The 25,840-nt window shown below is 41.0% G+C and overlaps 1 protein-coding gene across 4 annotated transcripts in view; it reads right to left on the bottom strand.

The window, feature by feature from the left end:
- PDE4B (phosphodiesterase 4B) overlaps nucleotides 1-25,840 on the bottom strand; it is a 402,270-nt gene that overhangs the window by 113,244 nt on the left and 263,186 nt on the right. Inside the window, exon 1 of one of the 4 annotated variants that reach the window (XM_059727916.1) lies at nucleotides 24,777-24,853. The exons of the other annotated variants lie outside the window; for them this stretch is intronic. Within the exon in view, the coding sequence (XP_059583899.1) occupies nucleotides 24,777-24,823 (47 nt within the window). The 5' untranslated portion in view covers nucleotides 24,824-24,853. Of the gene's footprint in view, nucleotides 1-24,776; nucleotides 24,854-25,840 lie in introns of those variants that run through there. 4 annotated transcript variants of the gene reach the window in all.

Genomic DNA, 25,840 nt, shown 5'->3' with positions numbered 1-25,840 from the left:
AAGAGCATTGCAAAAGGTGTGTATTGTTGAATCTAGTTTAGTTAAAAGCAAGCAGTTACTACGTGGGCTTGCTTCGCCTGCTAATCTTAGTGAGAAGCATATCATATTGAACTTGTTATCAGGAAGTTTATCATCTCACTACACTGGGTTAATAAATTAGCAGGGCTGCTGGGAAACAAACTGGAAGGAAACTATATATAATTATTCTAGATACTGCACAGCAGATTCTTAGGGGTAGCCTCTTGGAGCAACTCCTACAGGGCTCACCAAACTGGATTTAAAATAATAGGGCCAAAGCTCCTGGGAACCAGGTTAAGAAAGAATTCTGGTTCTGATTCTTTCAAGAGAGGAAGGCAGTTGCTGAGGAGGCCAAGGACAGGTTTGCTGAGAAACTGTTCAAATTGAAAGGAAAAAATGCAGACTGCTGCTGGGGATATCTGAAGTAGTTAAGCCTCCCTAGTCCTCCATCCAGGATTATTTAATATAGGCAGGAAGGCCGTTTTACAAAAGGTAGGTTTCAGAAAGCGTTCTGGAATAGCTGAGCAAGCACGGCCCTTCAGAGGGAGAGCTATGCTGTAAACCACAACAGAGAGGACAGCCTCATCCTCTGAACAGAAAAAAAAGCATTTGTAGAAACATTCCTTGGACTCAAGCCCATTTTTTGTTAGGTGTGGGATTGAGCTTTGAAATACTGTGGTGCCAAACAATCACAAGGAATTTGTTAATACCTTAGCATGTGAATGATGATGTGACAGACTATTAATCTGTTGTAATATTTCACATTTAAATGTGTACATGTTGTAACAATGCTTCCCGATTAGCTTGTACAGGGGGGAAAGAAGGGGTTAAAAGAGACTGGGTCCAGAGCTGCCTTGCCTATGTAATGGGATGCACTTCCAACAACAAAAAATTGAATAGCTGTTGGCACTGCCAGTGGGCCTGGCAAACTTCCTGTGAAGGCAACACCCAGGAGGCCTCAGGGGAAGCAGGGAAAGACGCATGAAAGAAGAGTCCTGAACAAACCCCTAGAGGGAAATGTGACAGCTAGTTATCAGCATAGCACAGTGACAGTCCACTTTCTTTTCCCCCCCCATATATGTCTATCTCTTGCTCTCACAGGTTGGCAGTGGAACTGCTCACTATAAATCAAGGACTCAAAATACAGATATTTCTTTACTCATAATATATACAATTGTTCAAACTTTACTATACAGGAATCTGCCAAAACTGACAATAGACAACTGGGTAAAAGAACTTCTGACTGCTTACATCTAGGGACTACTAACCCAGATTTGGCTGGGTTACAAGTAAATAGGGTTTGGCTAGAAAATTAAACTGTTACTTCTCTTTCTGACACTAGTCTTGCCTTTGACTCAATTGCTACTGCTTAAAGGCTCAGATTGAGTATCTCCCCTTGCTAGTCACCAATGAGCAATGACCAGGATCCTGCCAACAATGTATTTAAGCAAAGAGAGCTTCATGCACTTCTCCATGGCTCTGCCCTCTCCTCCCTGAGCTGGACTTGCACAACTGACATCAACTCCATCTTGGTTAAAAAAGGTAGCCCTGGAAGTTAAATAGCAGTGAGATTTCTGTGCAAATGCTAGGACTGGATGTATTTAAAAGCCTTTGCTTCCTTTTACAGCTTCAGGAAAGTCACCTTCAAAGTTTATTGTTTTAATAACATTTTGCAGTCATGCCAATTGTGGAATGCCTGAATTTTTTCCTGGTACAATGCTAAGCATTTAAAAATAAGCCTTATTATATTATTTCTTTCAGGGAAAAAACACTCGGTTACAGAGATGGTCTTTGATATCATAGATTTCATAGACCAGTGAGCTCACCAAAACCAGACTCATCCCCTTTACTTTTAAGTAGAAGCCCAACTCAAGTGTTTTCATGCTATCAGGCAACTGGCCGTGTTTCATTATGTTTTCTGCCAGTTACTCGGTCTCTTATGGGAGGAAAAAAACAGTTTACAGGACCTATGAGGGCATTTAGTAACAAGAGCAGCTGTGGTGGTGCCATTTAGTAACTCTGAAGCCAAAGTCTTTTTTTTTTTTTAGATTCCCTCTCCCTATCTCCTTTGGGCATTGGGATTGTTGTATATGCATGCTTTGGCAGGAGGCTTTGAGATATCTTTAAATGTATTAGGTGCCAGCACAGATGCTCTACGATTTGCACTTGTTTCCTGATTGAATGTAAGGGGTTACTTTTAACATATACAGCCCTAAATGATTTTGGAACTTCCTACTGAGGATACCCTCTCTCTTCCAGTGCCCAAAGGTGAATTCAGAGAGTAATCTAGGTGACGTATGCTCCAAGGGTGCAGACAGATGTTCAGGGCCCTGCTCCAACGCATGGGACTTTACATAAAGTGCCATGAGTTAGAGTGCCACCCCCTGACCCCACAGCTATTCGCCTGTTGGGGAGGAGGGAGGGTGGGAAATCAAGCCTGCCTGCACCAGCCTTCCTGGCCAGCCGGCAGAAGCACTCCACCAGCCTCCAAGAAAGCTGCCAAACTGCTCATTTCCCCAGCCCTGCCCGCTGCCAGGCTGCAGGGCTGTCAGCAGGAGGGGAAGGGGAAGTAAGCAGCACCAAGCTGTCAGCTGGGCTTTGCCCAGCCTGAGTTGGAAGTGGGGGCGGGGGGGGGGGGGAGGAATTGGAGCCCCCCTTGCCTTACCACCTCCCCCCAGGTACCTTGGCTGGTGTATGGGGGAAGCCGGGCCAGGCCCATGAGGCAAGGAGGGTCCGATCCACCCCCACCCCAAGTGAGGCTGGGCAAGCTGGCAGGTTGTGTTGTTCGTTTCCCCCTCCTGCCTCCCACCCTGATGACAGACCTGGGGAGGTCAAGGCGGGGGAAGTCTGGGCTGTATCAGCCCAGCCCTCAAAGCACAAAAAATTAACCCCAAAGCATAAAAAAATAACACAAGTTTCTTAATTTCAGGCATGTATTTGGTAACCGTGTTAGTGTGAGACAAAAAGAAATGCAAACCTAATGAATGGTTGGTCTAATAAAAGAGATCAAATTCACCCAAGGAACCTTATCAACCTAATGAAAGGCATTATTTTTGAACCAAGAATTTTAGAGTTTTGCATTTCTTTTTGTCCCAGATGAACACGGCTATCAAATACATCCCTGAAACATGGAAAATGCCACATTTTAGCTGATTTTGGCATTATAAACTTCATTGCTAAACAACAAAACAAGATTTCTACAACTCCCTGACTTTGTGCCATCTGACACCACCAGGGAAGAAACCCTGGCTTATCTGCACATCAAAGAGTAAGTCACACAAAGCAACTCTCATGGACCCAGGGGAACAGACATCCACCTTCAGCTTCCATTTGTGCAAAATGAAGTTTATTTTCTACCTGTGGGGAATTTTACTATCTTTAATTTGCCCTCAGCCTGAAAAGGGCACATGTGCCTGAAAGGCTTGCAAAGAAGGTTGGGGTTTTTTTTGCAATTTCTTAGTTGGTCTAATAAAAGGTATCATCTCTGAACCAAGAGTTTTGTATTAAAAGGTGTTCCAAAATGTGCTCTAAAGCAGAGCACTTTTATCTAATACTTCATTTGAGGAGGGTTAATTTTTTTTGAGATTGGCCACCGTAAAAGCTTCTGTAGCTGTGCATGTGTGTCATGGCACAGCTGTAGAGCACTTTCAGGGATGCAGTGACACAAAAAATGCAATTTGTGATGGAGGACTAGGGTGGCTTAACTACTTCAGATATCCCCAGCAGCAGTCTTCATTTTTCAATTGAAACATTTTCTCAGCAAACCCAACTTTGGTTTCCTCAGCAACTACCTTCCTCTGTTGAAAGAATCAGAACCAGAATTCTTTCTTAACCTGGTTCCCAGGAGCTTTGGCCCTATTCTTTGTGTAAACGCCCTAAATTAAAAAAGGTAAGGGAACAGTGAATGCTTAACTGCATTTACTGCAAGGAAATCACACCTTATTTCAAGATTCAATTGGTCTAACTTCAATTTCCAACTCCTGGATCTTGTTGGGCCTTTGTCAGCAAGATTGTAAAGACCCACATTATATCTTTTTCATGCGAGAGCATCTATACACAGTAATCAAGTCCCTTCTCAACCTTCTTTTCAATAAACTGAATAAATTGAGCTTAAGCCACACATATTAGGAGTTGTTTTTCAGCCCTGGATCATCACTTTTGCAGCCCTCCTTTGAACTCAATCCAGTATTTCTTCATCTTTTGTGAAATGTAGGCACTAGAAATGAGCATGGTATTCTAGTAATAGTCTAGCTAGAGTCGGCAAGTTGTACTCTACTATTTTTGCTTTATAGTCCTATTTTTTGCATCTAAGGATTACATCAGGTTTTTTTGCCACAGCTTTCTGTGTGCTAAGGCCTCCTGTTGAGATGATTATCTACGATGTATGTGTTAATGTGTGCGCTAAATGGTCTAGAAGATTGTCAATTTGTACACTACCATAATTAACTGATTCCTTTTAATTAGTAGCCCTCTTCATAGAGTTAAATATCAATATGACCAACAGATGCTTCAAGCACAAAAATCTGGATTTTCTGCTGTTTTGCTTTAAAGACCTATTAAATGTATTATTTCTTTAGATGAGGTTTTGGGTATAAAGATAGGATCATTATCTTAAATTTTCATATTACTTCAACAACTGGAATCTCTGTCCTTGAGAAGTCAGAAATTTCAGTTATGAATGAGGAGATCATTCATCCCAGGCAAACCTGAACACACACAGCTTCAGTAGCGTTGTCCTGGCTGGTTGGCCAAAAGTCCCAGAGCAGAGTCCAGTGGGGATGTGGAGTGGCATGATGCACCAGGCAGGCAGCTTGCCTGGCACTACTGCTGCTGGGCAGGAGCAAGGCAGTGGACTGGAACAGACAGGCCCCTCTCCTTTCTCCAGATTATGGAAACTGGTAGTGTTCAGGTTTGCCCAGGACGGATGGTCACCCTAGTTATGCTGTACTTAAAATGAATGATCTGCCTTCAGCGCTCCAGCCTGACTAGCAATGTTATAAATTTCTCAGCAAGCTCCCAGTTGTTTCCTAGGCATCAGAACAACTAGAGCTGGCATTATTTCTGGTAAAATTGCAAGACCTTTCACATGCAGACTTTTTTTTATATAAATTGGGGTAATCTTTTATGAAATAGTTTCATAGTGGGTAGGGTTGGAAGGGACCTGAACAGATCATCAAATCCGACCCTCTGCCATGGCAGTAAAGAGTACTGAGATCAAATGACCCTGGTGAGGTGTTCATCCAGCCTCCTCTTAAAGATCCGCAAGGTAGGAGTGAGCACCACTTCCCTTGGAAGTTCGTTCCAGATCCTAGCCGCCCCGACTGTGAAGTAGCACCTCCTGATATCTAACCTGAATCTACTCTCTGCCAGCTTGTGACTGTTATTTCTAGTCACTCCAGGTAGTGGTCGGGGGAAGACTCCCCCAATGCCTACTGGTCCCCCCTGACCAGTTTGTAAATGGCCACTAGACCCCCCTCAGACTTCTCTTGTGGAGGCTGAACAGGTTCAGGTCCCTTAGCCTCTCCTTGTAGGGCCTGCCCTGCTGACCCTATGTCTAAGTACAAACTGAATCAAAGCATAATAGTATAGAGAGCCTTGTCTAGCCCTGGCTGGCATTCCATTTGAACATGCTGTCTTCTCTACTGCATCCTAGAGACCTCAAGCTAACCAGATTTGATTTTAACCACCCTACCTTGATTGCCTAAACAATCAAATTGCTATGATTTTCTGCATGATACAGCTGTCCTAGATTCCAAGTCTACCGTGTCAAAAAGGGTTCTCTGTCCTTCTGTCAGCTCATTTCTATTGTTATTCTCAGCCTTTTCTCCTCTGGCTGCCCCTGAAACAGTGGAACTCTATTTATTTCATTCCCATGCAAGCCCCGGCAGCCATTCTCCACCGACTGGCTCAACACAGCTGTGTTTGATGTTACTCTGCCCAGCTCCCTGTATTCCCCTGTTATCTTTGTTTAGAGAACATGAAACCTGATCCTTATTTGCCAAGAAAGGTACTTCTATTTCTCCCAGCTTTACAGGCAGTAAGAGTTTTCACAACTTCATAGACCAGGGGTGCTCAATCCCTGTTCTACAGGCCAAATCCAGTCCATGGAGCTGTATCATTCAGCCCATAGGATTTCCAAAAGCCTGGAAATCTGGTGGCAGGGGAGTGGTGACAGTGTTAATTGCCCCTTCCCTGGTGCCAAATTTCTGGACCCATGGGAAACCCCACAGGCCAGATAATGCGACCCTGCACATAAGAATGCACAAGGGCATGACCACATTGAATGGGTGGGCAGCGCACAGCCAGATCTATGGCCCAGCCCCATGCCACTCATACAGCCCATGGGACCAAAAAGCTGAGTGCCACTCTTTGACTAACTCATTCAGAAATCCATGGCTAACTTCAAGAAGGGGAGGAAGGTGGATCTAAGTAATTATAGGCCAGTCGGTCTCACCTCCATCCTTGGAAAGGTCTTTGAAAAGATTATGAAGGATCGTATTTGTGGGAGTCCAGTGGGAAAAATAATGCAGCAGGGAAACCAGCATGGATTTGTAGCAGGTAGATCATGCCTGACCAATCTGGTTTCATTTTATGACAGGGTCACAAAATGCTTAGACACAGGAGTAGAAGTGGATGTCGTCTTCTTGGATTTTAGCAAGGCATTTGATACGGTATCTCATCCCATTCTCATGAATAAATTAAGAGGCTGTGACAGATCTTACATGGTCCAGTGGGTGGCAAATTGGCTTAGCGGTCACACCCAGAGAATGGTAGTAGATGGGTCGGTATCGACCTGGAAGGATGTGGGTAGTGGGGTCCCGCAGGGTTCAGTCCTTGGACCCGTACTCTTCAATATCTTCATCAGTGACTTGGGTGTCGGTGTGAAGTGTACTTTGCCCAAGTTTGCGGATGATACTAAATTATGGGGTAAAGTGCACACTCCAAGGGTAGGGAATGATCGTAGGCATACCCAGACAGGTTAGAAAAGTGGGCAGTACACAATAGGATGCAGTACAACAAGGACAAGTGCAGAGTGCTGCACCTAGGGTGCAAAAACATCCAGCACATCTACTGGCTGGGAAGTGACCTTCTTAGCAGCACAGAAGCGGAAAGGGATCTCAGAGTCATAGTGGACTCCAAGGTGAACTTGAGTTGTCACTGTGATGAAATCATCAGCAAAGCTAACCACACTTTATCATGCATTGGAAGATGCACGACAAATAGATCCAAGGAGGTGATACTTCCCCTCTATGAGGTATTGATCAGACTGCAGTTGGAGTACTGTGTCCAGTTTTGGGCGCTGTATTTCAAGAAGGATGTTGACAGACTTGAGAGGGTCCAGAGAAGGGCCACTCATATGGTTAGGGGCTTATAGGACAAGCCCTATGAGGAGAGACTGAGGGACCTGGACCTCTTCAGCCTCTGCAAGAGAAAGCTGAGAGGTGATCTTGTGACCACCTGCAAATTCATTAGGGGGATGCAGCAAGGGATCGGAGATGCTCTGTTCACTAGGGCACCTCTTGGGGTAACAAGGAACAATGGTCACAAACTGACAGAGAGCATATTTAGGCTAGATATCAGGAAAAACTTCTTCATGGTAAGGGTGGCCAAAATTTGGAATGGGCTTCCAAGGGAGATGGTGCTCTCCCCTACCTTGGGGGTCTTTAAGAGAAGGTTGGATATGCATCTGGCTGGGGTCATCTGACCCCAGCACTCTTTCATGCCTAGGCAGGAGTCAGACTCGATGATCTGTTGAGGTCCCTTCCGACTCTAGCATCTATGAATCTATCAACTACCTCTCTAGCCATGGATAGCACCACACTCAGGTGAATGAAATGGAGTGCACAAGAAAACTTGCTGAGGCATGCTGCATTTGTTAACTAGTTAGTCTATAACAGGGATGGCCAGAGTTACTTACCCTGGGAGCCACATCCAGTCCTCCACTGAAGTTCAAGAGCCTGGGGGGAGCAGGGGGTGCTGAGTGGCCTGGTTTGCTGCATGTAGCTTGTGAGCCATGGTTTGCCATCGTGGGTGTATAAGAGGCCACTGGGCTAGCCTGTTGCCTGTCTTTAGACTAATGCAGCTGCCTACAGCTTTCTTTTTTCAGTCTTTTAGGGCAGACCAGGGCATAGGCAGTCAATCCAAAGAGACATGTTAGAGCAGGGATTACCTAGGAGAGTGCCAAGGTCATGCTGGTAGTCATTCAGGTCTGGGGCCTCAAGCAGTAGGTTGCTATGAAATCAGGATAAAGGCAGGTGAAACTGAAAAGTCCAAACTGGGGACAAGATCACTCAGGGACAGGCAGGAATGGTACTGGGAGCACAGACAGGCAGATGTTGGGCTGCAATCCAGGCAGGAGCAAGGTGCAGGTAGGAACTAGGAAGGGTAAGCCATAGGTCTAGGCTAGGCATGAGTGCAAGCAGAAATTGTTGGCAAGAATCAAGACAATGTGTAAGTAGGTTCGGGTGGGAATTAGGTAGGAGCAAGCAGCTAGACAAGGTTTTAGACCGGTCAGGAGATTCAGTCAGGCAGTCTCAGACAGAGTTCTGCTGTCTGGCTTGCGTGCCTATATGCAGGCTTTTTTCCTGATGATGACTCAGCCAGTGCCTTGATCATCTCCAGCTGGAACCTGGATCTGAATGAGCCCTGGCTGGGCCTAGACAGCCTACCTGTGTGTATTCATTCCACCAACCTAGTTGACTAATTAGAAGGGGAAGTCTTTATTTCAGGATCTTACTAGTGCACTATCACCACCTTTTGAGAAGGCTTCAAGTCATTTTTCTGAGCACATGATAGTACCTCCTCCATCAAAGCCATTTTAAATATTTCAAGTTACATTTTGTGCTGTCCTAAAATCTTATGTCCTCTGATTCACTTTCTGCACTAATTCCTTAATTATATCTTAAAAAAAAAAAATTCTACTTATGTTGATGGGTCTATTCTTGGCTATGACCTAAACTACTGAAGACAAAGGAATTTCTGTATCTATGTAAGGACTTCAGCATTTGACTAAGCATAGCAAATATTGTCTTCATACAGTTTTACTAATGATGGACATTAATCTCATGGGAATAATTGCCAGGACTATTCTCAGTTACTTTTTTTAGAATCTGTATGATTTTTGCTTTTTCTCCAGTCTCCTACTTTTACCTCTAAAAAAAAAATTGCCTACGGTAAGCTAAACTTATTAGTTCATTCTTTAAAGATCCAATGATGTATTGTTGCTGAATTCTGTATTCCAATTATAAAAATTCCATTTTACGCACTCAGATTATTTAATTTTCTCTTTACTTTTAAAGCCTCTTACAAAAGATACTTTTAAGAGAAATGTCATCATTCCCTTTCTCATCTTGTTAATAGATCTATATTCCTTGCCTTCCTGTAGAAAAATGTATGTATGGGTAGAAAGTGCAAGTTCTCTAGCTTTTCAAAAATATTAACACAATCCTCTGAGATTTTTATGGCAAATCCTGGAGCATACCATGTGGCGTTTAACCTAGATACATTTTTCTCTGCTAGAGAGAAATCAAAAGTATACCACCATCTTTACAGAAAAGCAAAATAGTATGTTTAGCTTGGAAAGTTTAACAGAATCTTTTTGGTATTTAAGTCCATATCTGACATTTGCATTATTAACACCAGCTTCCTGCTGGTATGGAATCCAAACAGACAAAAAAAAAAAAAAAAAAAGATAAAGGAAAGAGATGACCAACTCACAAAGGGAAAGGATGCAACTCTTTGTAAACGTTGCAAATACTCACAAGCATAGACACATTATTTGGTTAATTGCTTTTGATTGCCTCAACTATGCTACATTAATTCCACGTTGATATTTTCTACATTACGGGAAATGCAGGTAGCAATGCACCTAGTTCAGGTTGCCTGACATTTCCCATGATTTAAAACTCTGTTCCATTTCCTATAAAATCCTGCCAAACTTTAAATGCTCTCACTGAAATTTTCCATGCTGGGTGCTTGCCATAAGATGAATTTTCTTGGACAGTTTCTGCTAAACTTGTTCAGCCATTTCTGAGAACAAGATTAGGGAAATATGCTGTTTTGCCTACACTGACAAAATGAATTGCCTTTTTTTTTTTTTTACAAGCCTTAGCACCTCCATGTCTGACTTGAAATTTAGCAGGGAGATATTCTGGTACCAGGAATGTGCTTCTAGCTGTACCTCAGAAGAGTCAAATTTGGGCCAAATATATGGGGCATTGCAAAAAAAAAAACAAGTACCTATCTGTAGTGGGCATGGTCCATCCGCTCACTGCTCCTCAATGCTGTGTGCCTCCACCAACCACGCTAAATAACTGAGCATCCTCCAAACCAGCACTGTAAAGGCAGAGCAGGACTTTACTTGCAAAATGTCTGCTTTGTGCCACTGTGAGGCTAGGCCCCAGTATCCATAGCTGGAAGACTGTTGCTCTTGTGCACTCAGTGGTTCCTTTGTGGGCATCTAGGCAGTGAGGTGAAAGAGGGAAGCAACCTGACTTAGGATGCAAAGGGACAGGGGGGAATAGGGGGCAGTGAACAAGATAGAGGGAGAGAATGTTGCAGAAGCACCAAATACAATAGATATCCTATATAAAAACTGCATGCGACTGTAATTAAAGACTATTACACTGTTTACGGATAAGGAGGAGTAATTAGGTAATACACACACACACACACACACACACACACACATATATGTATGTGTGTGTATGTATATATATATATATATATATATGTATGTACACACACACACACACACACACACACACACACACTACATATAGCTGAAATTCATGTCATATAGAAGACATTCATGTCATTTCTGCAAAGTAGAATGATGCCTGTTATTCAAAGCAATTGTAAAAAGAGATTGTTGGACCCTGCAGTAATTGTAAGATCCCAGGGAATTTCAAGAAGGGGATCTGCAGTTTCTAAGGACTGACTGCTTTGACATTTTAGCATGCTCTGGAAAGCAAACACTTAGGCTGCTTGCAGACGTTTAAAAATAAAATCAAAACGGCACTTTATTTTAAATTCAGTGTGCTCCAATGCTGAGCCCAGCGCATGCCCAGAAGAGACAGCATATTAGTTGGACCCAGTTCACCCAACCTCTGTATAGATCACATGCTTTAGTGAGGCTTTTTTTGGTGCTTTTATCTAATAGTTGATTGAATCAGCCTTAGCTAAAAGTGCCAAAAGCTCTGCTGAAGTGCCCGATCTATACTGACGATGACGAGCAGGGTCGAAGCAATGTGTTGCTTCTTCCGGTAAACCGTGTTTTGTTTTGTTTTTTGGTTTTTTTTAATGTCTGCAACCGGCCTTAGCTCTTAAAGCTCTTCACCTCTTTTTTTTTCAGAGGTTAATAACTTAGATAAAGATTTCCTTTAACTAGAAACTGAATTTGTACAGTCCTTGTTCATAAGGAAATTCCTCTGCAGTTATGTTATGGAAAATAAAACAATGCATTAGTGTGGTTTTGAAATCTGATTAGTGGAGAAAAAATAAGTGGAAACTTTGGACACATGGATAATTGTTCTTGATAAAGTACAATATTTCAAAAAACAAGTCTAATTTGTTTCTGAAGATGGCACAGTATAATTTGTGCTTTATAGTTCTTCAACACTCTGAAATGCTTACACAAAGCAAAAGATCCAGTCGTACTAGGAGTCATCCTGCCTCTTGAAGAGCAAGTGAAAAGATGGCAGAAGGAGATGGCATGTACCCACACTGGATTAAAGTGTGATAGAAACTGAGCCCAGATAAGACTGCAAAGCCATCTGCTTATACCGAGATTTAACATAAAACCAAGGCTAGCCACTTTAAACACAAAGATGCTCCCTTTGCCATTAGCATATAAAGGGAAGGTAGAAAATCCAAACTTATAAATCAAGCAACAAGCATATATGCTGCTGGAAAGTGTAGTATAGTTTATATCCATAAGTGTGACCCTCTCTTCCCCTAGTGGTAGCTGAATTAGAGCAATGATTCTCAACCAGTGTGCTGTGACACCCTGAGATCCTTTCAAGGGTGTCACGCAATGTTAGCACCGTCAAGGGCACAAACATGATTCACAAAATGAAATCAGAGATTTCAGATGGGACTCCAGAGTGTCAAACACATGCTAACCTGTTTCAGTCTTCCTGTGTTTTTTGCAACTGAAGAATTACGCTCTCATTTTTCTACAGCCAAAAAGGTGAATGAAAACTAAGAGTTGGCATTTGCTGCGGGGTGCCTTGAGTCTAAAATGGTTGAGAACCACTGCTCTAGAGGTTGATGAATTTGTTACAAGCTTGCATAAGAGAGCTGAACCTTTTCACTCAGACAGTAGATGCCCAGGGGTGTTAAAAATCCAGATGTGCCCTCCCAGTCACTGGGATCTCTCTGACAGAGAACACATAGGCCAGTGTGTGTGCACTCCTCACTGTGTGGAGTGACCCAGAGAAGTCAAACAAAATACTCTGCCATACAAGGCTGAGACCACCTTTGCGGTCTCTTTTGTACTGGTTGGCACAATAGATACAGTATGGTACACAATTTTAAACATGGAAAAAATTGTTAGGCAACGTATTTATTTCTGGACTTGACTAAGCATTAGCCACTGTATATATCTAAACATTTGCTCCTACAGTTTGCAGACAGAATACTGTAAGCATGATTCAATTTTTCAACTCCAACCCTGGAATTCTGTTAGATTAAGACTGGCATAAAAGAAGGGAGGTATGCTCTGTATATCCATCATACTTTACTTACCTCACCCTCCAATTGATTCCAAGTCGCCTTTAATTCTATGTCCATGCAGAAAAGCCCACACAAAAACAGTCCTGAGGCTTTTCCTGGGTTTTCAATAATGTACAGTGTATACCATGATCTGTGGTAATAATGCCAATTATGATATTTGTTTTTAAATGCCATATTATGCACCAAATTATTGAATTTCATTAATCTTGGAAAACTGTGCACTAAGCTGCTTGCACTACTGTAACATGAAAAGCTATTCAGCTAACTCCAGGAGAATGCTTTGCAGCACATGTGTCGGTAAATTGTTTATTTGAATATAAGGGTCATTTTGGTTGTTTCTCGGTAACACAAAATTTTCATGAATTAATACCACTCTAGCTTAACTAATTATTACTATTATTACTGACATATTGTGACAAACAGATCTCTGAAAAGCCATAGCTGGTTTGTATTAACATCCAGTAAAATTATTAAAATACCGCATTATAGCACATCAACAATGTTTATAACAAGCATTTCAGGCACAGTAAACCATTTGGTCTACATGTACTATATAAAGCAAAAACCGTTTGTTGTTTTTTTTTTTTCTTTTTCCATGCAGCTTTTTCTCTAGCCTGTTCTTTTTAATCCTTTCTATGTTCTTTATTCATTCAACTACAGATAATCCAGTGTTTACTACAATCCCTCAGAAATACCTTGGATTTATTTGTTTATAGTCATTATTGTACACAATCATTAATACAGAACTAATCACAAAAGCTTTTCCAAGAGAAAAAGGACTGAATATTTATTGTTGTGAATTAGGTCTACAAGATTCATTGCTATCAATCGCTATCCCTAGGGTATGATATCTAACACACACACACAAACTCCAGATTTCACAAACACCCGAGGGACAGATCAGAGATGTTGCTGAAATGTAAGGCTGATTTTGGGTAGCTTTATAATGCTTGCATTATTAAATATATATTTTAATATTTTTAATAAGAGTAGACTGAGCAGGTGGATTGATAGAGAAAACAAAACCCTCAACTTTCCTGAGCACTGGATTAAGAATCAATGTCTTTCTGTTTCTTCATTTCATTTATGTGCAAGTTTACTAGATGCACTGGACTGGTTTGAAACCTCCCAATGACGTCAATGGGCCAGAGAAATTAGAGCTATGCTAGACAGCTGCATTGCACCGAGTCTACTGAGGTTTTATTCTTTTCTCTCAGGGTGACATCCGAGACAGATATTATCAATCAAGAGCTCCTGGCGCTGCCCCAGAGAAGCAGTGCTTTATCATTCAAAATGGTAAGAACTTCCATTACAGGAACTGTGCAGCTCACCTTTATGATATTTTTGTTCAATTTAATTAGAAATAAAAATAAGATTAAAAACTTCAGAGGGTAACTGAAGCTAAAAGCTGTTCAGGACCCTCTAGACATTTCATTTCCTTGCAGTCAAAAATAAAATTCCAAAATAGCAAAAATGTATGAAACATTGTATAATCACTTCACAGGGAAGAAGACAGATGAGCAAATAATTTTTCCTGAAGCTCTTTATCATTTCTCTCTTCAAAAAATATGTGTACATGGGTGAATTCAGACAAAAAAAATGATGTGATATTCCTACCTGTCAAACACAAAAAACAAAACTTAAAGGTGAAATCAAATGATGGGATCATTAGTTCTGAAGGAAACCTTCAGTTCTGTTGTTTGCTGTGAATCATTACAGCAGACTTACTGATTTTATAACACTTAGATTTAGCAACAAATAATCTCAGTCAAAGCCATAATTTCTGTAATATATATTACATTTATTTTCTGACCATGGGTATTAGATGAATAGTTTTAAAGTAGTTTAAATCTTAAGGGCTAGATTATGGATTTTAAGGCACACTCTTAAGGATGCATGTCAGGGGGGCATGTGAGAGGGCACTGAATCATCACTCCCTTGGCAGAGGCACAAGGGAGGGTGCATTTCTGAGAGGTACCATTTCCCTGGAGCAGACCAGGGTGGAACATATTTTTTTGCCCTGGCTTTCCTCGATGGGCAAGCATGGCAAAGAAAAAGCTCCTAACTCTGCTGACTCAGTGGCACTTGTTTCCCTGTTTCCTCTGACTGTTTGTCAGGACTGTCCAAGATGGGGGAGGCTTCTTGCTCAGTGTGGACTTGCATATGAATCCAGGCTGTCTTTACACAGTTTCATGCATTTAGCTCCAAATCATTCGAAGGTATCTGCACAAAATCAAGGTAGCGGTATTTATGTCATGGTATCCCTGATACTATTTGGAGTCACAATTGTTATCAAGTACCATATTTTATGGTGTATAAATTGAGTTTTGAAGCCCATTTTTTAACTCTTAAAATTCAACCTTGACTTATACATCGTATCACCATCCACTGTGAGTGGCACCGAGCTTGGCACTTGGCTGGTGTGGCCCAGGCAGCACTGCTTGCAGGAGATGGGGCATACCAGCTGAGCGCCAAGCCTGGACCTGTCCCTTGCGAGCAGTGCCAGGCTCAGTGCTTAGCTGGTGTGGCCGGGCTCAGCACACAGAAGCGTGGCTTGCAGTGGATGGGGCTGGGCTGGGCTCTTGGCTGACACAGCCCAGGCAATACTGCTCACACAGGATGGGGGTGTGCCAGCTAAGCACTGAGTCCAGCCCCATCCACTGTGAGAGGCACTGCTAGGCACCAAGCCCAGCCACACCAGCCGAGCGCTGAGCCCAGCCCGGCACCACTCACAGAAGACAGAGCTGGTCTTGGCAGTGCCGCTCTCAGCAGACAGGGCCAGGCTCGGCACTTGGCTGGTGTGGCCTCATCCCCTGTGAGCCGTGCCAGGCTTGGTGCTCGGCTGGCGCAATGCATGCAGCACCGCTCACAGGGGATGGGGCCACACCAACCAAGGGCCAAACCCGGCCCTCTCCCCTGCAAGCAGCGCTGCTGCACGTGTCCACCCCCCACATGCCCAGCCTGCAGTGAGGGCACACAGAGGCTGGTATAAGTTAGTCCTATATTTCTGATCCAAAAAGTTAGGTTGACTTATACACCAGATCAATGAAATCCCTAACTTTTTAGATCAGAAAAATGGGGTTAACTTATACACTGCGTTGAACTATACACCATGAAATACAGTACACACTTCTGTCAAAATGGAAATCCAACAGTGAAAGGGACAAGGCCCTGCAGCATGGCAACATCAGTGGAAGAGAAAACCACATAGAGAGGAACATGAAGAGGAACACAATGAATCTCACTCCTTTCTAGTCCAATTTAAAACAACCTCTTAAGGTGCTCAAATGCCATGGTGATGAGAGTATAATAAAAAATCCAGAAACAGACTTAATGATCCCAGAAAGTGAAACTAATTAGGAGACGCTTTGCAAGCAAGTAGTACACCCAACAGCATGCCCTGCATTAGTCATTCAACTTGCTATTGGATCACTGACTGCACCCCTGTGGGCCTTCTGCTGACAGCTCTAATAAAGCATTCAGAGGCAAATCTAGGCTGTTAGGAATGGCGTCTGTCAAGCACGGCTTTTGTAACGCTTACATGTACGGTCATCCTACAAGTAGGTTCCTACTTAACAGCACCTGAGCAAGAATGGGGAGATTCCTACTAATTTCTTTACAGGACGAGTATCTGAATTACATCTGCCAGCTTTGTTACTTGTAGATCAGATTTTGTTACTCTGTTCACAACCAAAACTCAATTCCACAGACCACAAAGTGTAATTAGATGCGAGTTACAGATGGGCAAAAGAAAAAAAAAACAACTAAAGGTTACTCTGTTATGCAACAGAAATGTGACATGGTGATGACATGATATATTTTCCAGCACCGTCACAAAGAAATGTGAAGACCTGACTGGTAAGTTCAAAGTCATTGTTGTACAAACTCAGCCACTCAGTATCCCGTCTCTAAACATTTGAGCTGAACACTCACTGAAAACCAAAAGAAACCAACTGGAGTTTTGTCTGAACCAGGCCTGACAGTAAGAAGTGCAAGAAAAGGATAGCAATTACTAAAGTAATAAGAAGCCAGGCTTGCCAAATGACTTTTTCCCAGCCATCTCACTGCTGGATATCTACAGAATTTACATGAAGTTCCTGTACTAAATGGTTCTACATCATATTGGTAGTAATTTAAACCCCAAATTCATTAGTTTCAGACGTTCGCATTAGACATTCAGACATTGAATCATCTCAATTCATATTCAGGATGAATATTTAAGTGCAGACCTATTTTGGGTCAATTCATGTGCATGCTTGAAAATCTACAATCAAATAAGTATGGATTCAGTAATGCACCATTTGCAGGAAAAATGTTTGTATGACTATTTGCAGGAAAAATAAGGACTGAGTATAGATTAGATTTTAATCAACCTCCCACATTCAAAAGGCAGCTTCAGACCACAGCAGAGTAAACTAGCTTGTTTCATTTAAATGTAAATAAATTTAAATTTAACAAGGAGGAAGAGCTTAAATATTATACATAAAAGGTTTAAGAACATCTTCATAGCACAACTACAACAGAAGTTCCATCTCCGCACAAGGCAATTATTGACTATAAGCAGTGATCTGGTACCAAAGATCAGCAATGCCTTCCTTGTTAAATGTCTGCATAGTAAAAGACACATGTGAAGCAGCATTTTTAAGTTATCAAAATTAAGATCACTAATTAAACAAATTAGTTGACAGAATTACATGATACACTAAATAAAACTTGAAAAGCTGCAACTATTTTTCACTTGAAAGAGTAGCTTTAAAACTAATGCTGTCCAATCAGAAAGGAAAGGTAACAAAATCTTAGCTACTAAGATACCACAATAAGCCTCCAAAAACTAGATTTTCCAACAGTAAAAGGAAATACTTTTCTTTGCAATGTCCAAACCTGACGACATGACAATTATTTTATTGTTAAAGAGCCATGCTTCAAAGTCATGGTATTTTCTTCACTGAAAACGCATTTCAACAATGCATTCGTTGTGCTTTATAAAGCCATTTATGAGCGTATGAAAACTATTTAGTTTTCCCCTTCTAAACTGCGCCTACTGATTCCTGCGCTGTATCTCTCAAACATTTTCTATGTGTAGAAATAATTTCTTAGTTAAAAATAACAACTATTTATAGAAGAAAGAGACTATTCCACACAAGAAATTAAGTAATGTAACATGTTTTCCTCAATGGTATGTATTTCTAAAGCGCCATCTTAAACACACAAAAGCAAGAAAATCTGGAGAGAAAATCGTTTTTTAATCATGACACTGTATAACTCCCACTGCCATATGAGGAATGATAAATTTATGGGTAATACAGATGACTTGGATTCAGGGGACCAGAATTCTCTTTTTGCTTCATTTTTAAGTTTGTAAAATGTAAAATGGTAGTAGTAATACAGCATTTAACTACATGGGAAGGAGCATGAACTGACTGCTGTGTACAAATTACTTAGAGATTCCTAGCTTCAAAATGACATACCAGGGCAAAATAAAATGTGAGACTAACTTCTGACTGACCTCACAGCTACCTGGGATGGCAGGGGAAAAGGGCAGCAGTGTCCTGAGTAACCATGATTGGCCAACTGCAAACAGCTCTAACCAGAAAATTCCTGCAAGGAACATGAATAACCTGCACAGAAGGCTGAGGGAGAAACTTCTTGGATACTACTGTGCCAGATATGCCACATAATCCATAGTTGCCTTCCTAAAATATCCCTCAACCTACCTTGGATGACCTTAGAAAATCCACCCCAAAATCTGCTCCATCTACAATTAAGGCTTGATCACAATGTATTCATACCATGGTATGAACAAGAGGGAAACATTATATTAAGTAGTTCATGTGCACTTTTCAGCTTCTGAACACCAAACCATTTAAGTGCTTGATTTAAAGCATATGAATAAAAATATTGAAGCATGTTACAGGGGTGTAGGTTGTAGTCGTGTTGGTCTAAAGACATAGGCAGACGAGGTTCTTTGGGTGAATCTGGTATCTTTTAAGTTGGTCTAATAAAAGATATCAGATTCACCCAAAGAACCTTGTCTGCCAATATTCAAGCATATTTCTCTTTTCAAAATCACACACTAAATGTGTAAGCCCCTTTATGAACCAAAAATAGCTTAAGTTTCAATCATGGTGCAATGGCCTGTGCAATTTCATTTTTTTTTTCTTTTCTTTTTTTAAGGTTCTTTTTCTGTGGGAACAAAAGGCAAACCCACACCACAAAGCTTCAATTATTCTTGTACTCCCATAAATTAAACATAAATCAAATGTGATAAAAATACTGCATCCAGGTTGTGAGCTTCCAAGGGAGAATTCAGATGAGGTCACCTTTTATGGCTAAGTTATTGTAATTTCATCAAAAACAGAGTGTGTGATATTAATAAAAAGCTTTTAGCTAAAACAGGCCGTCTATTTCTAACTGCAGAATATTTGTTGGCTGTTTGCAGGAAGGATATTTGGTTGAAAAATTAATTCTCAAAAAGACATTTCTAACTTTTTAAATATTACTTATGAGTTTAAAAATGTAAGGAATCACAAAAAAGGAGTTTTATATATGCAGTGCTTTTTAATGCAAAACATTTCATATTCAGCAGTAACAAAGGCAATAATCTATATTTGAATACCTTCCATTTAAAAAGAGTAAATTTCATGATAGCTAGTATTCAATTTTATTACCTTTTTGTGTTTATTATTTAATTGTAAATATTGTATTTTCCACAATAGGTTAAATAGGTTTACAGGTTGGAAACACTTCTCGTAACTTCCAAGACCACCTGCAGATCTGACTCGTCAGGTAAAACTGCTTCTTGCTGTTTTCCATCAGTCTCAAGCAGAGATGAACAAATTCAAAGCTTTTTTCTGCTTCTCATGGCTTCATCACAGAATTTCTGCCCCAGAAGGCAAGTGCCATTCTGAAACTAAAAGTCTGTGCACAAGTGATGCAGAAGTCAGACAACCTTTGGAACATCCCTATGGACTAGCATTAAAACATGAAGTTGCACCTTTTTCAGCAGGACTTGATAAAATCTCACGTTACAACTATTTGCTACTTCTTTACAAAACAGCTTTTGAAATAAAATCCAATCAGACAGGACAGGTGTCATCTCTCAGTACAGCCTACAATTTCCCCCCAAGACCAATAAAGAAGATCTTTTTCCAGCTACCAATGTGCAATGACATATAGATAGATATTCATGACATCAGGCCAGGTTTCTTCCTATACTACAGTTCTGCTAAGTGAAGATTATAGATCGAGAATGTGAGTCCTGTGCTGGTCACTGCCTTTACATTGCTTACAGCAGCGGCTGGGCTTCTCTAAAATAAACCAATGGCACAGGATTTCTAATCAAGCCTAATGCTTTTCCTCCCCAAGGCACGCCCTACACAGCAAAGGTGGAAGAGCCCTGCTGACATAATCCAAGCACAAAAGACAGGAATACCACCATGGAGTTCATTCTGTTGCTACAATCAGTTTCTGGTTCTTTTATGCCTGAGTGTCCGGGGTTATTACACATTAATTTTAGGCAGCTCCTGGAGATCTTAACCCCTGGACTGCCCACACATTAACACCTAAAACAAGTTTTAAGCACACTTTAGGCAGCTTAAAGTTATGCCACTCCAGGGCAAGTTTATCTCTGATCTGTGTTACCCAGCTCACACGCCATTAATATGCATCCACTCCCCATAGATGAGCCACCCAAATTGCAGTCCTCTAGCATCTGAGGATACAGTGCCCCCTCACCCACGCTCCTGTTCTGTATGGACAGACTTTACACCCCCTGAACTCTATTTCCCAGGGGGCAGCTCTGGCAGCAAGCCACATCCCACTATCACCCCTGGGGTACAACTTTCCCACCTTCAGGGTGCAACCCTGTGCAAACAGACTGCAGATCACATACCAACTAGCCAGGCTGCAAAGCATGGATGGATTCAGGAGTGCAGGAGGAGTGCAGGGGGGAGAGGAAACAAGGTAGGTGACCAGATTGGGTCCCCATGAGCTGGGGCTTCCTTCCCAAGGCAGGGGCAGTAGCTCCCCCAGAAGTACCTTCCCTCCCACACCAGCCACCCCAGGAAATCTGACCAAAACCCCCCACAGCCCAATTCCAATTCTCAATTTAATAAAACATGAGACCTTAATTTATTTCCTCTTTATTTCTTTTTAAATTCACTTTTTTTTAAAACTTTTTTATTTTATCCTTCAGGGGATGATTCCTTTTATTTCACCACCCTTCCCCCAACTCCATTTCCTTTCTACCTCCCATTTCATTACCCACCTCCATCCCATTAACTCTGCCTCCCAGCTTCATGCCTCCCCAATCCCTCTCTCACCCCCACCCCCATCCCACCTAGAGCAGGGATAGAAGCCTGTCCTGGCTCATCAGCCCTGTAATAGCAACTCAAAGGTGTAGCTCCTGGTCAAGCCCTTGCTCACCAGCCCTTTAGTGGAAAGTTACAGCAGATGGGGGACAGGTCAGAGATTTTTTGCCTTAAGGTATGACTATAAACTTGAGTTAACACTAAAACCAATCAACATTTGAGCATCTCAAAGTGTAACTAACATGTGATAAGGCCTTCACAATGGTGTCAGATCTGAACAGAGAAGCAGGGCCAATTTTTCTATATTGCTTGAATTTACCATAAGAAAACTGTAATTTTGCTGCATAGCAGTGGTTTTCAACTTGTGGTCTATGGATCGCTGGGGGTCCTCTGACTGTCTAAGGGGTCTGTAAAAGATAGCTATGATCAATTAAATGTATATGAATACCCACACTTACAATTCCATGGGGTTTGCATCTCCATTTGAAATTGCTTCATCTCCATTCAAAATTTTGTAGGGGTCCGCAAATGAAAAAAGGTTGAAAACCACTGCTACAGTCACTCTGTGACTGAAACTCATTCCTCTAGTCAATAAAGGTAAAAGGGAGTTATTCTGACTTCAGTCTACATGTGTTCTGTTAACATGGGCAATACAGCCTGTCATTTGATTGGGCAGAGCCACATGATCTCTCATTTCTCTTTGCGTCTTGCTTGCTCAGAGTTGCATCCTTTGGCATGTCAATGAAATTACAACGTAAGCATACATCATGTTTCACGAGCTCTGTCACATTCACTTCCTTGTGATGGACTGCATCCCTTTGTGTTACTGTGCAACATGAACTTTTCTTCACACACAAAGTCTGCAAGCTGTACTGCTTGCATTGCATCCGATTTCGTGTTGCATGATGTCTCAGTGTTTGCCACTGAGGATATTAAAGAACATATATCTCTGGAAATCATACAAGCCTACAGCTTTGTATGCCTTTTCACCAGTTATGAACACACGCATGTGTGAAAAAAATTAAAGCACAGTAATTAGAACTAAAGAGACCAATACTTCTAGGCTACAGGCAGACATTCAAAAAGCCTGAATTGATTCACTCTTTGCAGGTTAAACTAACCTGCAAAGCTTGAACTGATTTGGAGGTGTACAGATACTCCCTTTTCATTGCAGAAATGCAGGCACATGCCTGCAATGGCTCAGGCTAGAAGAAGAGGGGGGAGGGGGAGGAGGCGATTAAGCAGCCTTCCCTTCCCTTTCACAATGCTGAACTGAAGGGGGGGGCGCAGGATGCTCTGATTAGTGCGGGGTACCCCCAGCAGTGAGTTGATAACAGTGTTTATCAACCCATTAAGAAAACAGAAGCTTCTGTCATTAGTTCAAGCTTTTCTTAAACAGCATTTCCCAAGGAAGGAATGGAGAGAAATTACCAGCTACCTGCTGATTAGCTCCAAAGAGCCCTAAGCTGACACTGCCCTGTCTCCCACAGCATGGACCATAGCCAGCATGTGGTATTCTAGCTAATGATGAGAGGTGTCTGTGTAAGGCAGAGGGAAGTGGGGGATCCTTGCTTTATCAGGGAATGGTGTGGGGGGAGGGAGCAGAAGGAAGCCAGGCAGACCCTGCTGTATGCGCAGTCTCTGCCGGAGCTGCAGCCAGGAAGCAGAGGGGAGGGACCAGCCCAGCTCTTTGGAGCAGAGACCCTCACTCAGCACAGAGAGCATGCCAGGATATTGGAGGGACTCTGATTTAACTTAAACCAGGAAGGGGTTTGGGACAGACATTGCATAAACTAGTTTGACCCAAATCAGTTAAGTCTGATACTACATTCACCCAGGTATATCTTCAATTTTCAAACTGGTTTATGCGCACTGAATGTCTATTCTGTTACAGGTTTAAACCAGTTTCTGATCACTTAAACCAGTTTCAGTGTCCTTGAAAGAGTTTGGTCTATTTGTCAGTGAGCAGACAGCTCTCAACACTTGGGCAGCCAAAAAACTCAACAACACTAGTATAATTATCAACTATAATTATACTGTAGAAGAGGAAGGCAGCTCCTCAGGTTAAAGCTTCCTAATATAAGTGGACATACTCTCAGCAATTCAGATCTGGATTCATTTGTAATATATCATGATAAGATTACACGCTTTTTAAGTTGAAAAATATTGGTCCCATTCAATTTGGTGGAAAACAATGTCCAAATAAAGTTACACCTTCTTTTGTCTCTCCTTTGAGACCTTCTGACCAATCTGACTGTATGAGGATGTAACACAAAGGAATATTTTTAATCTTAGGTAATGATCAATTTATGAACTCTTGGGTGAGGATGGTAGATTGATAGTTCTTAAACAGCACTTTGTTCAAACTAGATGCTCTTATAAAATTTTTAAAAATCTTATGCTGTATGTCTAAGCCTATTTTTCTGAGATCTCTGTGGGAGTTGAGGGCACTCAGCTCCTTCAAGGAAAGTTCTCAGCACTTTGCAGGATTAGATCCTCCTTCCTTCTGAAAAATTGCTGCCCCCACACTTGCAACTGTTTCCCCAAGTTATTTTTTTTAGATACTAACCTAGTTCTCCCCTTCTTTCTCATGTTTTTCCATAATCTTAACTTCTTCCAGGAATGTCTTTCTTTCTCTGCAACAACAATCTCTTCATATTTTTCCTTCTCTAAAATAATATTCACTGTTTGTCATTACTATTTCAGACTTTAAGCACTAGAACAAGAAACATGACTTTATGATTTTAAAGTGCTCTATAAATTTCTGGAACCACAACTTTGATTTTATTAATAAAAATATTCTCATCCTTTTTCCAGCTTGGGCTCTCAGCAAAAGCCCAAAGCAATGAAGTTAATTTGTTAAAAAAAGTTACCAATCCTGTGATTACAAGAAAATATATCAATACTTTAATTTTTACAGCATACATATATATTGAATGCAAAAATATATTTTTACCTGGTACTAACGAAAAAAAGGACATTTCAGTATAACATAAAGTAATATAAAGATGAATTAACACGCCACAGGGAAATTTTGTTAAATGCAATTTCTGTGTCTCCCTTAAAAATGACATAAAACCAGATGAAACTTCCTGCAATGTCCTAATATGACCAGTTTTAGAATTGCAGCATACAGCAGCAGTAGCTGTACAGAACTATTAAAATGTAATATTAGTTGACAGCAGAAGGGTGGCTTGGAAAGTTACAGCAATAAAACAAAAAGATCATGTGCACGTGAAAAGAGATTATTTTTGTGACTCATTAACATTTTAAATCAAAGTAAATTCGCCCCCCAAAAAATCAGTTCCTTGAGTGTTGAGTACGTTTGATACAACAAATAAAGGGAAAACAAAACCAAAAACATACTATTTGACCTTAATCAGTAATTGATGTTGACAACTCTGTATAATAAAATGAACTAAGCATAGGGAAGAATTTTGCATTCCTGGCACCCTCCAGGTTCCCATCCAAACCTGTAAGATGTTTAGGGGCATCATAAGTGCCAGATCAGGGAATTAGATAGAGATTACAAAAAGCTATGGAGAAAAAGAAACAGCTCTTAATATTTTGCAACTTAGGAACATATGGTCTTATTTATGGTCTCATTTAATTACTACTCTAGTATTTTAGTTGTAAATTAAATACCCTTCTAGCCGTTTCTCCTGACAAAAGGTGCAATACATTGTTCTGGACAAAAAACAAACAGGTACCTACCATATCCACGAATGACGCCGACTAGGAACAATATTTATATTCAACATCTTCCAAGATGATATTTCTCTTTCACTCTTCAAAATATATTCAGTATACTTTTTCACATATTCCAAATTTATCTCTCTTTAGTTTTATCACTGACACTTGGATATTTCGAGGAGTTTTTATTCTTTGTGATTACATGTCAACTCCCATTTCAGGGTGGATGTCGCTTCATATACGAATGCAAATGACTTGGCAATCAAAATGTAAGGGTGCGTTTGGAACATCCTCTGCACACTCCTATATTTCTTCATTTATTGCAGGAAAAAATCTATTCCTGGAAAAAGCTTGACTATAGTTTCCTGCCGTCGTTTAAATAATCCCTTCCAATGATGATGATATCAAAAAAGGAAAGTATTTTCCAAATTCAAGAAATATCCCCATGTTAGCTTCCTGCTTCTTCTTTTCATTTCATATTCATTGGTAATTTACCAGATTCACAATTAAATAGCCAACCTTTTTAAAAAAAAAAATCAACCTCAGGGTATCCCTATACTTCAATTTGTGTGTTGCTGTAATATCTCCTGTTTGACTAGTTTTACATTGTTTAGCTTGTCAGTGTTTGTTGAAAGGACATAACTTAGGATCAAATTTCTTGAATGACAGGTATAAACCACGAAAAAGAAGAATCCTTAGGTTAGATCATAAAGTCCTTATCACTGCTACAGATTACTGGCAATGCAAAAGGAACAGATTACAAAAGTATATTGTTGTCACTTTAAGTACATCATAGAAAACAATGACACTTTCTCAAGGTTCAACGCTCATTGGAAGTATTGTTCTGGCCATGAAGCACAGATACTTCACTTTACCCATTATTTAAGGATAAACTGTATTTAGGAATGGGGAATTTCATTTCCCTTTTCAGCTCATCTTTTATTTGGCCAATTGGGTGTACTGCTAACAAGAACATCCAAACTAGCACTAGCCTCTGAGCACATTGAACATACATGCACAGTGATTCTCATTCCTACAATGGGATTACACCAACTTCCAGATCATTCCTGCTGCTAAAATCATCA

The sequence above is a fragment of the Alligator mississippiensis genome, chromosome 5 (genome assembly GCF_030867095.1).
Source record: "Alligator mississippiensis isolate rAllMis1 chromosome 5, rAllMis1, whole genome shotgun sequence".
Classification (NCBI taxonomy): domain Eukaryota; kingdom Metazoa; phylum Chordata; order Crocodylia; family Alligatoridae; genus Alligator; species Alligator mississippiensis.
This window is presented reverse-complemented; position numbering and strand designations above follow the sequence as displayed.